Raw genomic sequence first — 12,400 nt, 5'->3', positions numbered from 1 at the left:
TCAGTCGCTCATTCTCCGCCTCCAGGCCCTGGCTCGATCTGCCAGGACCAAAGCTTCCTGATCAATCGTACCAATCCGCTCCTCGAGCCTCGCCTCCATAAGGGTTGCTGTCGCCCTCTCCGATTCCTGCTTAGACCGGAGCACATGAATGGTTTCTTCTAAAGCCGTCTCCCTCGCTAAAGCCTCAGACCAGGCTCTCTCAATATTCTCCAGACCAGCGACCTTATTCTCCAATACGGTCAATTTTCCTGTCCATTCCGCGCTCATCGCCTCGAGCCGGATCAAGTTCTGATCCATCTTCGACTGCATGGACCTCAGCTTGCCTTGCAAATACTCACATTCTGCGGCGATACCCTTGCCCAATTTGAGCTCCGCGTCCTTGAGGTGGAGCTGCTCCCCGAGCTCGCTCTTACTACGGATCGTCTACAGCAGCTCTTGATCCCTCCTCTCTAACTCCTCGCCCAGAGCCCGGTTGCGGGGGTCCGTCCTCAACCGTTCGTGCAATTCACGACACATGTCGCGACAATGACTGTATTTCTCCAACATCTGCAAGAAGATCCTCAACTGGGTGTTGGCCCTACGGATACTTTCCACCTCCACCATATACGTCTAAAAAAAGGAAAGGCGATTAAACTAATGCTTTCAAGAAAATGGAAAGTCCAAAACAAGAGCCAAAAATATATCATACCCTCAAGGCCATAACAGCCACCTCATCCCTCAACTCGGCATCAGGGATACTCTGCAGGGACTCGTTCTCCGCTTCCGAGCACAGCAGGCTAAATTGCGGCACCAAGTTATCCCCCTGCGCCAAAAGATTCACGTCAGAAGGAATTTTGAGAACTCGAACTGACCCCCCGGCGTGAACCACCAAATGAGTAAGGCCCTCATCGAACATTCTGACGTTGTTAGGATCCAGGTCTGACTCGGATTCGTACTCATCAATCACCACGTCTTTCCCCCTTTCCACTGCGAAAGGAAAAGTTTGACCCGCCGCGGACAAAGAGGACATGTTTGAAGTCACTGTAGTGGCACCGGAGGTCTGGTTCTCTGCTCCAACAGGGCGCTGATCATCAGTAACATCAGGAATTTCTGGTTGAGCCGTTGCAACGACCGGAGTTTCCAAGCACCTACCACCGGCGTTTGCTTCAACAACTCAATCCGCCTCTATGGAGGACGCCGCAGCAACACCTTCCCCTAAGCCCGTCGGGGGAGACTCGTCCAGGTTAATCATTGTTGGAGGCGCCACCATGAACTCTACCCTCCGTCTCTTCGATGGCCCTTCCTCCTCCCCAGTTGGTGATTCATTCGTAGGATGAACCTCATCCTGGGAGGCAGTCCTAGCTGGGGCAACCAAGGCCGCAGATTCGATCGAAGCTGCCCTTGATGAAGGACAAGTAGCAGGTACCACAACAAGACGAGCGGATGCAGTCGGCTGACGAAAAGCCAATTGAGGAGCCCTGGCTCTCCGTACTCTCCCTGACAGCGAAAAACAAGGTATAAGAGACAAGATGAAAAACGAATAAAGGAGAATAATAAATAAGGACGCCATCTCACCTGTAAGGGGCCTACGTCCAAACCTTTTGTGAAAAGTCGACCATGTGCGAACCCCCACTGTGTGGGGAAGAACAGCTCCACCCATTCACGAATCCCTTCAAAAGGCGGTGGAGGCAACTTCTCAGCTGCAGAATAACAAGGCAATTCAGTATCCGCAATGTAAAAGAAAAGGAAGGAAAAAGAGAAATCGAACACTCCATTAGTCAGAGACGCAGACTTACGGGCAAAATTCCATCTCTTAGGGAATCCAATCGGGTCCGCCACGATATGCTCGGTCCGCACGTAGAAAAAGTTCTCATAAAAGCGATGATTGGTTCTATCATCTATCTTTACCACTAGACCTTTCGATCCCCGAGGACGCACGTGAATCATCGTGCCTCGAATCAGTTGGGGAGCAAAAGGTCTAAGCACGTGGCCCAGAGTGACCTCACGACCGGCCAGCTCCACGTATTTGAGTAGCATGAGAAACAACTTGTATAAATAAGGAGAGAGTTGAGCAGGACACACCTCATAGTAGCGGCAGAAATTCACCACTAACATAGAGAGCGAGAGTGTGTACCCTACGATGAAGGGGTAGGCGTAGAACATACAAAAACCAGGGCGGTCGTACTGAACTCGGTCGTTCCTCCCCGCCGGTTGTATCTCTACTAAGCTAGGGATCCCCCATCGCTCCCTCAAATCCATGATCCCTCTCTCTCTTATAACGGGAGTAATGTTCTCTGGTTCCGTTCCACCGCCGATACTGAAGTCAATCGCCCCCCTCCCAGGGCGGGGTAGGATCTCATCTACCTTGGGAACCTCCTCTTCCTCCACCATGTCCGATTCCCCAGTAGCCTGAACCAGGTTCTTAGTTCACGGGAAGAAGCACCGACCATTTTTAGCCAAAAGGGGAAAAGAACTTGCTGGGAGAAGTGAAAGGATTAAGGATCGCAACAAGCAAGAGAGTAAGCAAAAACTCGAGATATCAGGGGAATTCCCTTAAAATGAACACTGAAGTGTGAGAAGCAAATAACCAGATTCCCCTATTTATAAGAGACACAAATCCCTCGAGCTCGAAACCCAAGAGTCGCCATTTGAACCTGATAAGACACAAAACGTTTCAGTTCCTCGGAAACATGTCATAATGGTGACACGCACAAAGCAACGTTTCGTTTACCTATCGGCGTTTTAATTCTGATACCATTACGATAATACGCGAACACCGAAAAGACACAGACGTCGTTATTTCGATAAGTTCGAAATAGCGCCCTTAAGGCCAAGAGCCTTCGCCATCAATAGATAGAAAAGTTCTACCTCGCTCAAACTCAGATGTCGTTATTTCGATAAGTTCGAAATAGCACCCTTAAGGCCAAGAGCCTTCGCCATCAACAGATAGAAAAGTTCGACCTCGCTCGAACTCAGACGCAGTTATTTCGATAAGTTCGAAATAGCGCCCTTAAGGCCAAGAGCCTTCACCATTAACAGATAGAAAAGTTCGACCTCGGTCGAACTCAAACGCCATTATTTCGATAAGTTCAAAATAGCGGCCTTAAGGCCAAGAGCCTTCGCCATCCAAGAAACAGAAAAGTTCGACCTCACTCGAACTCAGACGATGCTATTTCTATAAGTTCACAACACAATTAAATAGCGGAATAAGGGGTTAGATTCCTCTCGACTGCAGTGCATACATGATCCGTCCGTCGAGCTCAATGAAGCACGACCTCGACGAACGGAGGGACTAACTGTATTGGTCAAAATCTGACCACCTCGACCAGGATGGCCATGACCCCGTCCTTCTTACAAAAGAAGCCAGCGAAGCTAACCTCATCCCGCCTTTAAGACATTCGACATAGCAACGAAAGTAATATCTCTCCACGACCAGGGGGCCCCTCCGACTCAGTCACGACGAGTCGTGGCAAAGGTAAAAAGGTTTTCAACTATATATACCCACACCAGGAAACTCCAAAGGGGGGGGGGGGTTCTCCTTGGAAAACATTCTCACAGATTGAAAGAATGAACATAACTCCACTTCCAGAGAAAAGAAAAAAGAAGCTCCATCTCTGTATCGGAAAAAGGCGAAACAATTGTTATTCCCTTTCTCCCTCCAAGGAGAGGGGAAAGAAGTGCTCAATTATGAATACGATCTTTCAATATTCTGCTCGTCTAATATGTATTTGTAACTACTTTGCCTTTCGATTCATTGCAGCCATTTTGTCTTTCGATCTGGTATTAATTAAGTTTGACTACAATTTACCCCTTCATCTTTGATTGGTTTGCTTATTAGGGTTAAAAATCTTTTGAGTCAAACATATTTGCCAGTTGAGGCCATCTCTAACCTTACCCCCATTCCCCATAATGGGGGCAATTTTTTGGGTAATTTAGCTCCAATCCTCCCCCAGATGGGGGATGAATAGTGTTCCCTCAAATATGGGGTACACTATTCATCTCCCCCATTACTATTCATCACTTTTTATTATTATTATTTTATTTAATCTTTTAATTTATCTCTTTATATATATCTAATTATGTTTATGTAATGTCTTAATAACATTAATTTTACATCTTAACTTTGGTGTATAATTTTGATAAATTAATTTTCATGCATTTATTTTTTTTATGTAAAATTGTAAGTTAATTTTATTATAAGTTATAATTGTACAAAAAATATATAATTATCTCAAAAAATGAATGGTGCGAATATAAAATATTTGATATTGCAATGACTTCACTTTTATTTGAATTATTAGTTAATCTATAATAATTGCTTACAAATTATATTATTTAAAATTTTATGAAATTGTTTTAATGGAAATTACAAATTAATAAAAATAAAAGATGGAATTTGCTTAATGGAAATTAAAAAATAAAATTAAAATGAAAGATAATAATACAATATAGAAGAGAGAGAAGAATATAAAAATATTTGGATAAAAAAATGGGGTAATGGTTGGATTAAGTTGTCCCAAAAAAAGAAAAATCTCCATTTTGGGATCAAAAATAGAGTAAAGGTCGGAGATGCCCTGAAGCGAAGTTTGAGGGCATATTTATTTTTTGCCTAATTTATTTAAGAACTTTTAACAAATTTGAAAAAACTAGATTGGTATTGTACCTGTAGCAGCTGAGAAGTCACTTATTAACCAAGTTAAAGAAAAGAATAACTGCGCGCATAACGTTGTCCTGACTCTTCAGCTACCCGTTTTCCCCCCCTCTCTCTCTACAACCTATACATACATATCCATTTTCTCTCTCTAAATATCTGTACATATAGATAGAGAGAGAAAAAGTAGTGAATGATGCCATAAGCATTCACAATACTTTTACTGGCCCTCTTCTCTCTCTGTGTATCACATTGTACTGTTACATATAGTAGTATTTTCTTTGTGAAGTTTTTAGAGAGAGAAAGTACATATTTTTTTGTATCGGAGGATCTTCTAGAGAGAGAAAGTTGAGAAAAGGAGTCGTCGCAGAGTTAGCTGATGGCGACGACGGGGCAGAGCAATAGTAGTTACGATCTGTCATTTAAGATATTGTTGATCGGAGATTCTGGAGTAGGCAAGAGTAGCTTGCTTGTTAGCTTCATTTCTAATGCCGTCGACGATCTTGCCCCTACCATTGGTATTATATTACGACTCTATTTTATTCTTTTTATTTTCTCGTTTTTTCAGCTACATACTTTTGTGAAAAAAATTGTATGCTGTATTTTTTTTTTTTTTGAAGTTTTTGATTGATCCTTTGATTTGGATATTGGAACTTATTTGCTCGGAATTTTGAATCCGGAATCGATGAACTAGTTTAAATTTGCGAATATTGCATGATTAATGCAAGCTATTTTTGTTAAGTTTCAGATAAATCACTGTTGACTGTTGTTGTTTCAAGTTATATATTCAACTCAGGAGCTGTGTTTTTTTTCCTTGCATTGGTTAATTTTTTTTAATTATCAGATTAGTTCTAATTTCAATCATAGAAGCTTACGTGATCCTTTGATTTGGAATTTGGAACTTATTAGCTCGGAATTTTGAATCCAAAATCTGTGAACTAGTTTAACTATTGCGAAACTTTGTGTGAATTATGCTAGTTATTTTGGTTGATTCTCAGATTAATCACCACTTACCGCTGTGATTTTCAAGTTTTATATAAAATCAGCAGCTGTGTTTTCTTTTTAATGATTGCCCAAAGTTAAGATTTTGATTCTCAGTTTGATCACTGTTAACGTTGTGTCAACGTTTTGTTCCTTAATGTTGAGGATTCTTCTTAGCAGTTATTTTGAGCTCAGTACTTACACTGCAAGAGAATCATTATTTAGATCCTAGCTCCGGATCCAAACTTATCTTACACAGGTTATTCACCATCACCACCACCACCACCACCACCAACAACAGTAACAACTACACCTCAGTCTTAAACAAGTTCGAGTTGGCTATATGGATTGTCATTGACCATGTTTCGCCATCTAAAATCATCTCAAGCCAACATTGTTAAGAATTAAAAATGGAAAGTATGTTCACTATATCTCCTATTGGCATAAGAATCTCTAACATGGTTAAAAGACTCCTAGAAAGCATAGCACCTAAAATAAGTATTAACATGACAAAAACATATATCTCAATAATTGGTATGGCCTCTCTCTCTCTCTCTCTCTCTCTCTCTCTATATATATATATATATATATATATAGAACAAAACTAGAAAAATATAGTTTATATTTAGTAAGAAATAGAACAAGGTCTTTTTAATCTCCTGAATCCTGATAATAAACTTATCTGAAATGCACTATTGTCAAAATATTATGTTACTCTGATTTGTTTCTTAGAGTACCATAAAGACAGAGGAAATGAGAAAAATAGAAAGAAGACCATTATTAGGAGTGTGAAAAACACCGAAGACTGGAGCTTCCTAACATGTTGAGGAAGACCCTCGAACTAAGGGTTCGGTTAGTAGAAGCGACGACTTTGTCTTCATGCACTGGACTGTCCTTTAACATAAAATTGTCTTTGAGCCCATTTTGCCACATTGTGTCAGGTGTTGAGTTGAGTTGACTTCCTTATTAACAATCAATTTTAGTTTTGTATCAGATCACTAATGCTTCTGTTATGATAAATGTGCAGATATCATTCTGCTATTTCTTTTAGATCGCCTAAACTGATCTGATATGTCTTTTAGAAATACAGCATCTTAAGTTGTTTATTCATAGCAATATAGAGTAGAATTCCTTCCTGTCAGCATCCTGATTCAGGAGAATGCTCCAACTGGCTTTAGAATGTAAGATGAAAAGAATGAGGGAAGAAGAGCAAGCAAGAAATGTAGCTGTAGATTGTTCAATTCTTTCCTTTCCCTCCTCTCTCTCTCCCTCTCTCTCTCTCTCTCTCTCTCTCTCTCTATCTATCTATCTATCTATCTAACTGATATAGTAACATCTTTTTCAAGTTGTCGAGTAGCTTTTCATATGATGGTTGATCTCTGATACAATCTCCCATTGACTTGCTAATCCTTGTCTGATGACTAGGTGTTGATTTTAAGATAAAGACGCTCACTGTTGGTGGGAAAAGACTGAAGCTTACCATTTGGGACACAGGTAAGAACCAAAACAAGACTCTAGAATTTAGTTTGCTGTATTTTATGCTGCCAAAGCCTTACGTTTGTTCATCATTCACAAGACGCATAATCAGTAGGTACTAGGTTCAGATGAAATTTGCACTAAAACTTTTGAACTGCATAAATTAGGAACTTTTGATATTAAAGCTTAATATTGTAGCTGTTGGAGTTCCAAAATGTTTGTGACCATTTACGTCAATATTCCTTACCACTGGGAATATGGCATTTCATGTTACATAGATGACACGTGATTAAACCAAGTCTAGTTAGGAAAAGAGTATTTGCTTTGCGTGATCAAGTATGGGAAACAGTGGTATCAAATTAACGAAGCATCACTTAAATCTCTTTGTGAAATGGTGGATTTATGTGCTTAAATACAAACTTAATCTACATGCTTGGTTGCTTTAACTGAAGATGTGCTAATTTGATTTTCACCTGCCATTTGAGATGCATGACTTGTGAAAAAAAGATGGACTTGTGGTCTAACTAACCTAAAAGCTAGCTCATGAGGTAAGAGTGTCCAAGATCATTTAAGGAGACTATAACTCATCCCCTCATCCATATGTGACACTCTAACACTCTCCCTGCATGCCAGAATATCTGGATAACATAACATGGGAGCCCAACATTGAAAAACACAACAATAGGGATGAGTCTGAGTCTCCGACCATGTTTAGAAAAATAAAACTTGTACTTAACTCAATCCAAATGCTAGTCACTAGGTGAGGATTGTCTAAGACCATATAAGGAGGCAATAATCCATTCCCCCTTCCAAAGTAAGACATTGTAACATGACTACTGCTAAACTTCCTCTATGCAATAAGGTTAATATGTTAATATCGCACAACATTGAATCACTACGCAGAGAAGTGTAAGGCTTTTCTTGGAGATCAGGAGTTGCAGAATTTAAAATTCTGGTGAAAATACTTAAACCTGTTTTTTTATTGTTAAAAACTTTTACAGTTGTTATACTCCAACATATTAACCATATGGTCCTCAGCATCTTTCCCATGGAACTTTATGTAAGTTGTTGATTTTACTTAGATCCAATGGAAAGTTCTAATTGTACATATCATGTTTCCTACAGCTGGACAGGAGAGGTTCAGGACACTGACAAGCTCCTACTACAGAGGTGCTCAAGGGATCATTCTTGGTAAGTAATACTCCCTCTGTTTCAATTTATGTGGCTGCATTACTATTCAGGGAGTCAAAGAGGTTCTTCTGACCACACTTTTTTCTTATTTATATGTAAAATGTTTTGATTGTTAACTATTACACTTATAGTACTTTTTATGAAGTTTCCAAATATGTAACTTATATTTTCAAAAGTTTAATAAATCTATGCTCGAATTCACTCCGAAAATTAAGTACCTCGACTCTCGTACTTTGAACCTTTCCACATAAAGTGGAATGAAAGGAGCAAGTGAATTGGTGCATTTTATATCTTGCAAGAGAAGATACATTCATTGTTGATAATGCATCTGTGAGTTAGCTAGTGTTAGACTTTTGTTATTACATCATTCAACTTCATAGCAGTTTAACGCAATTCTGTCTTTTTCCATCATGATAGAACAATGCATAATTAAGGGTCACTTGTAATAGCAATCTGTAAATGTTAGCATCTGCTATAGCTTGTCAAGGTTGAAATATAGTGATGCAATTTTCTTTAGTGATTACACTTGATGCTTATTCATTTGCTTTTAGTGTTTCGTGGGCCTGACATTTAATGCCATATCCATACTTTTTTTTAAGCCATTCCCATTAGTCAATTTTTCACAATTTTTATTTGTCATCCATCAGCCACATTCATGTTTGTTTATGGCAGTCCCAAAGTAAAATAATTTTTCTTTATAATACTGGTGAAAGTTCAAACTATTTTTTTAGCTTCTTCTCTTAGATAATGTCAATCTAAGCGCCATCCGCTCTCGTAAATGACAATGCTACAGCATGAAACTATGATCAGATCTTGGCAAGCACACTTAAGTTGAACATTTTGATTTTAAAAAAGGGCAGCCTAGTGCACTTGCTCCAAGAACTTCCCACCTTGCTCTTGGGGAGACTCGAACTCACAACCTCTCTACCCCAGGGTAGGGGTAAGGTCTGCGTACACACTACCCTCCCCAGACCCCACTAAGTGGGATTATACTGGGTTGTTGTTGTTGTTAGCAGCCTAGTGCACTAAGCTCTCGTTACGCACGGAGTTCGGGAAGGGCTAGACCTATTGGGTCTATTGTTTGTAGCTTTATCTTTACATTTCTGCAAGTGCTGTTTCCACGGCTTGAATCCCTGAACTGTTGATCACATGACGTCAACTTTTACTGCCAAAGTTCCCTGTTAATGAACAATTTGATTACACCTCCAATAAATCTGCTTCCAGTGATAAGTGTCCATGATAACACTATCTTCTGTAGTCTTTTTCCAGTTGCTGGAGTTCTATCTGCCTAGAATAGTAAGCAAGCATCCCTATCTATTGTTTCCATGAGAACACTATATAACTTCCTTGTGATGGAAATTTTTGCTGATTATTGCCTCAGTCCCTTCTGACTGGCCCTCAGAGAGCAACAAACTGCAAATATTTGACAGCTCTCCAATCTCCATTAATTGAATACAATCTGTAGGTTGACTGGTAGCGAATGTTCAAATTCAAAAAGGCATCCATGTAGTGTTCAGATACTTGGCAAGAAAGTAGTATTCCTATTTCTTTATAAAAAAGCATTTGTTTGTGCTTTCTTTGTTGACATTTTGCTACAGTACTTGTAGATGCTTTGTGTTCTCCAAATTCTTATATGCATTTCTAACTATTATGTTTACAATTGCTTTTTTAAATTTTGTTTACAGTCTATGATGTAACAAGAAGAGAGACCTTCACAAACTTGTCTGATGTGTGGGCAAAAGAGGTGGAGTTGTACAGTAATAATCAGGATTGTGTGAAGATGCTGGTTGGAAATAAAGTTGACAAAGTATGTTCTTTGCAAAAGTAAACGTGCTTGTGTGTGTCTCTCTCTTTCTCTCCTAACATTTTTTTGATAAGTGTTCTCTTCATTTTTGCTTCTTGAATGTTTGGAGACATTATTTCAAGGAGAAACCAAGTAAACTAAGATGTTGATATCACCTCTTCAAATGCAGTATACTTTATCTTGTTGTGGAATCTGGGATCTAGGAACTTGCATAATTCTTATAATAAGAATTCATGAAAACTATGATTAGGGGATTCTTTCTGCCCTTGCAAATAGTGTTATTGCAGCTGCCGGAATTTAATATGTTAGAGCAAATAATGGAAAATAATGAAAAATAATGAAGCTATATGTGACATAAATATAAAGGGGTTCAAAATAGAAAAAAGATTACGCGTCCTAAATATAAGAGGGAACAATGTCAAGAAGGATACTCATAAATCATAATGAGTCAGGTGCAAAGTGAATGTACTGGGGCACAATGAGTTCCAGAGTTAGAGGGTGACTTTGGATAACTGTTTGAGAATATATGCTTCAGGGAATGTATTATCCATCTTACTTTGTTGTATTCTGTTGCTTATCATCCACATTTCCTTTACCAGTTGCATCTTTTGCTTTATGTAGGAGTATCTGTTATCATTTATCTTTGTTTATCTTCGTCAAAGTGTTTATCTTTAGCATGTACGTTAAAGTTGCAGTCCATTCTTTGATGTTTGAATAAATTCTACATAATGTTTGTAAACCAACTTTTATTCTCACTTTGCTATTGGGTTATCAGGAATCTGAGAGAGCTGTGACCAGGGAAGAAGGCATTGCCCTAGCAAAGGAGCTTGGAAGTCTATTTCTTGAATGTAGTGCTAAAACTCGAGAAAATGTTCAACACTGCTTTGAAGAGCTTGCCTTAAAGGTAAATTATACATTCATGAGTTCTCTGTAGGTTTCACAAGGCATGTTTTCAAAGTTAGCATCTTATGCAAAGTAACATGGTCCGCTGATCTTTTCATTGGTAAAAAGGGAAAAGAAAAAGTAGCCAATCATGTTACTTTGCATATGATGCTGATTGTTAATATAACATTATTTTATAGATGCATCTAGTTGACCATTTTAGATAAAAAATTCTCATAACATATTATCCTGATGATGGTATCTGGCAGCATTTTTTACTTTCATCTTTGATGGTGTTAAGATTTCCCAAGCACATCTACTTTATGCTGTACGGGAAATCTCTCTTGCTTCCAATCGTGATTTACATTTATATTTCCCCTTGTTTGACGCATAAGGGACAATGTATTGCCTTTATAATATCAGTCAGTAGATAAGTGCAATTACGAAGGTACATCATCCTTTAGGTACTGAGAGTATTACTATTCGACTCTCAAGATCAAGAAACATTACAGCCAAATGTTTTTTACCTGGTTGACTTATACTCCGTGACTTTCAAGATTGAGAAACATTGCAGTCCAGCAGTTCTGGTCTGGTTGGTTTAAAACAGATTCTTTTGCTCAGCTCGCATCTCATAGGGATAAACTTTTCGATTGATTTTCTAACTAGACTCCTGTATTCAGATAATGGAGGTACCTAGTCTATTGGAAGAAGGATCCACTGTAGGCAAGAGAAATATCTTGAAACAGAAACAAGAACAGAACACACAACAGGGTGGTGGTTGTTGCTCATGAAACTCTTCAAACTAGGACCAACAAATTGACAGACATCAAAACTGTGCACTAGATGGACCTGAAAAGTCGCAGTTAATCAAATATGTATATGATGTTTTCTTTTATCCTTGCTGTTGTTATCCTGCTGCTTTGAAATTGGTTTAGAAGTCTCATGTAAAGTAATTGGTTCGTTTCGTTATTCGCCAATGTTCTTGTTAATATTTGCCAGATTGCTGTCAAATTGGGCGTGTTTCATAATTTTATGTGCATTTCATCACTAATTGTCTTTGAGAATCAGCATCATATTGCACTATCCACTCTATGTTTTTCCTTTCCTTTGTACATCTCCTTCAATACAAGGCAATATCAGAATATTTAAAAGATACTTCAGATTTGCAAACCAAGATCTTCTCAGGGTCTAACTTATAAACACTTGCGGAAATATAAATCCCAACTATTTATAGAATTGTAAAGGAAAAGGAAAGCTGCTCTAAGAGAAATAGCCATAACACATTTCAGTTTTCTAAACAGTTTAGAGATGCTTATGGGATTATCAAATTCCCTCAAGGGAATGGTAACACATTTAAGACTGAAGTGCTGATGCTCCTGAATGGTTAGACATTCAGAAGTCTGGATACACATTTTCCAGTCTTTAGAATCACATCC

At 38.9% G+C, this 12,400-nt stretch overlaps 1 protein-coding gene across 1 annotated transcript; it reads left to right on the top strand.

Annotated features, from left to right (window-relative positions):
- Nucleotides 1-4,693: 4,693 nt before the first annotated feature.
- On the top strand, nucleotides 4,694-12,015 carry LOC104240108 (ras-related protein RABC2a-like). The gene is made up of 6 exons (XM_009794890.2): nucleotides 4,694-5,148; nucleotides 7,037-7,105; nucleotides 8,213-8,278; nucleotides 9,964-10,085; nucleotides 10,858-10,986; nucleotides 11,645-12,015. Exons 1-6 carry the CDS (start codon nucleotides 5,010-5,012, stop codon nucleotides 11,753-11,755), a joined length of 636 nt encoding a protein of 211 aa, XP_009793192.1. The 5' UTR covers nucleotides 4,694-5,009; the 3' UTR covers nucleotides 11,756-12,015.
- Nucleotides 12,016-12,400: the final 385 nt, after the last annotated feature.

This window comes from Nicotiana sylvestris, chromosome 7 (assembly GCF_000393655.2).
Source record: "Nicotiana sylvestris chromosome 7, ASM39365v2, whole genome shotgun sequence".
Taxonomy (NCBI): Eukaryota; Viridiplantae; Streptophyta; class Magnoliopsida; order Solanales; family Solanaceae; genus Nicotiana; species Nicotiana sylvestris.
The sequence above is the reverse complement of the archived record's forward strand: the minus strand, read 5'-3'. Positions and strand labels throughout refer to the sequence as shown.

Excerpts from the sequence above, each read along its gene's own strand:
- LOC104240108 (XM_009794890.2), top strand. The coding sequence starts at position 5,010 with ATGGCGACGACGGGGCAGAGCAATAGTAGTTACGATCTGTCATTTAAG. Across the intron at positions 8,279-9,963 it reads TGCTCAAGGGATCATTCTTG|TCTATGATGTAACAAGAAGA; the intron begins GTAAGTAATACT and ends TTTTGTTTACAG. Across the intron at positions 10,086-10,857 it reads TTGGAAATAAAGTTGACAAA|GAATCTGAGAGAGCTGTGAC; the intron begins GTATGTTCTTTG and ends TTGGGTTATCAG.